At 63.9% G+C, this 2,424-nt stretch overlaps 1 protein-coding gene across 1 annotated transcript; it reads left to right on the plus strand.

The window, feature by feature from the left end:
* Nucleotides 1-371: 371 nt before the first annotated feature.
* Nucleotides 372-2,413, plus strand: STK16 (serine/threonine kinase 16). Its single transcript, XM_009884109.1, has 7 exons — nt 372-389; nt 764-1,024; nt 1,483-1,616; nt 1,693-1,813; nt 1,894-1,989; nt 2,058-2,179; nt 2,275-2,413. The coding sequence occupies exons 1-7, from the start codon at nt 372-374 to the stop codon at nt 2,411-2,413; spliced, it is 891 nt and encodes a 296-aa protein (XP_009882411.1).
* The last annotated feature ends 11 nt before the right edge of the window (nt 2,414-2,424 follow it).

The raw sequence follows: 2,424 nt of genomic DNA on the forward strand, positions 1-2,424 counted from the left end.
TGGGGGGGATGCTCTGGCATGGGGAGGATGGTTGGGTATCAGGGGTATAGAGGGGTGCTTGTGCATGGAGGGATACTCCGGCATGGGGGGGATGCTCGGGCATGGGTGATGCTCGGGCATGGGGGGTGCTTGTGCGTGCAGGGGGTGCTCGGGCATGGGGGGAACGCTCAGGCATGGAGGGGATGCTCAGGCAGGGGCCTGCTTGTGCATAGTGGGATGCTCAGGTATGGAGGTGATGCTCAGGCATGGGGACTGCCCGGGCATAGTGGGTGCTTGTGCATGGGGGCATGTTGGGGCATGGGGGTGATGCTCAGGCATAGGGGATGTTCAGGCACGGTGGGGGGATGCTCTGGCGTAGGGGATGCTCAGGCATGGGGCGGTATGCTTGGGTGTGTTTGGGATATTTGGGCATGGTGGGGAGATGCTTGAGCACAGGCGGTGTTTGGGTATGGGGGAGATGCTCGAGCATAGGATGTGCTTGTGCACAGAGGGGGATTCTCATGCTGGGTGGCAGGGTTCAGTCATGCCCAGGAGTGGGTGCTTGGACCCATGGGTCTGAGAGTGTTTAGGCCAGTGGGGTTGTTCATGCAGAGGCAGGGGATGCTTTGGGTGCCTGGCAGGTGCTCCCAAGCTGGGGGGATTGTGCATGTCTGGGGAGTTCCCATGGAGAGGGGTGCAGGCACCTGCTGCCTCCTGCCCCTGTCTCCTGGGTGCTCACAGTTGAGGCCGGGCACGAGGCTCTGACGGGGGGGGCTGTCCCCAGCACTGGGACACCCAGCCCACACCGTGCTCGGCTCCTCGCAGGGGCTTCAGCTACGTGGACCTGGTGGAGGGGCTGCGGGACGGGCGCTTCTATGCCCTGAAGCGCATCCTGTGCCATGACAAGGAGGACCGCCAGGCCGCCCTGCACGAGGTGGAGATGCACGGCCTCTTCGACCACCCCAACATCCTGCGTCTGGTGGCCCACTGCATGGTGGAGAAAGGCACCAAGCATGAAGCCTGGCTCCTCCTGCCCTACGTGAAGGTGAGGGGGGCTCCCCTGGCTGCCCCCACCCCCTTGCCACCAAGAGCGGTAGCGGTGACCACCTGCTTGCATTTCCCAGGGGGGGACCCTCTGGAGAGAGGTGGAAGCGCTGAGAGAGAAAGGGACCTTCATGCCAGAGCAGCGGATCCTCCTCATCCTCCAGGGCATCTGCCGTGGGCTGCAAGCCATCCACAGCAATGGGCGCTTCTATGCCCTGAAGCGCATCCTGTGCCATGACAAGGAGGACCGCCAGGCCGCCCTGCTGGAGGTGGAGATGCATGGCCTCTTTGACCACCCCAACATCCTGCGTCTGGTGGCCCACTGCATGGTGGAGAAAGGCACCAAGCATGAAGCCTGGCTCCTCCTGCCCTACGTGAAGGTGAGGGGGGCTCCCCTGGCTGCCCCCACCCCCTTGCCACCAAGAGCGGTAGCGGTGACCACCTGCTTGCATTTCCCAGGGGGGGACCCTCTGGAGAGAGGTGGAAGCGCTGAGAGAGAAAGGGACCTTCATGCCAGAGCAGCGGATCCTCCTCATCCTCCAGGGCATCTGCCGCGGGCTGCAAGCCATCCACAGCAAAGGCTACGCGCACAGGTGGGGGGCTGGCAGCCCCAGTTGGGGGTGGTTGGCAGGGGGCCCAGTAGGTGCTCAGTGATGTCCATCCCTGCAGGGACCTCAAGCCCACCAATGTGCTGCTGGATGAGGATGACCGGCCCGTGCTGATGGACCTGGGCTCCATGAACCAAGCTCGCATCGAAGTCAACAGTTCTCGAAAGGCCATGGCCGTGCAGGTGGGTGCCCTGTGACATCACCCCACCAGCCCGTCCCTGCCCAGACCCCTTCTTCCCTACCCTCACCCTCCTCTCTGCAGGACTGGGCTGCCCAGCGCTGCACCATCTCCTACCGTGCCCCTGAGCTCTTCACGGTGCCCAGCCAGTGTGTCATAGATGAGCACACAGATATCTGGGTAAGGTTCTGTCCCCTCGGCCCCTGGTCCCACCACCACAGGGCTGCCCTGACCCCCCCACGCTCCAGTCCTTAGGCTGCGTGCTCTACTGCATGATGTTTGGGGAGGGCCCCTACGACGCCATCTTCCAGAAGGGCGACAGCGTGGCTCTGGCAGTGCAGAACCCCATCGTTGTGCCCCCCACGACCAGGTGAGGGGCTGGGGAGGGTGACCCTGCTCCCAGGCAGCCCCCCGGACCTTGTGGACCATGCAGACCCACCCCTCCCCTCGCTGTCTTTCCTCCAGGTACTCAGCTGCCTTGCAGCGCCTGCTCTCCTCCATGATGACGCTGAACCCCCAGGAGCGACCCAGCATAAATGATGTCCTCCACCAGCTGGAGGGGCTGCAGCCAGCACCGGCGGGCCAGGACACTACGCAGATCTGAGCCCATCCCAC

This window comes from Charadrius vociferus, unplaced genomic scaffold (genome assembly GCF_000708025.1).
Source record: "Charadrius vociferus isolate BGI_N301 unplaced genomic scaffold, ASM70802v2 scaffold1020, whole genome shotgun sequence".
Lineage (NCBI taxonomy): Eukaryota > Metazoa > Chordata > Aves > Charadriiformes > Charadriidae > Charadrius > Charadrius vociferus.

Excerpts from the sequence above, each read along its gene's own strand:
- STK16 (XM_009884109.1), top strand. Across the intron at positions 1,617-1,692 it reads AGCAAAGGCTACGCGCACAG|GGACCTCAAGCCCACCAATG; the intron begins GTGGGGGGCTGG and ends CCATCCCTGCAG. Across the intron at positions 2,180-2,274 it reads GTTGTGCCCCCCACGACCAG|GTACTCAGCTGCCTTGCAGC; the intron begins GTGAGGGGCTGG and ends TCTTTCCTCCAG.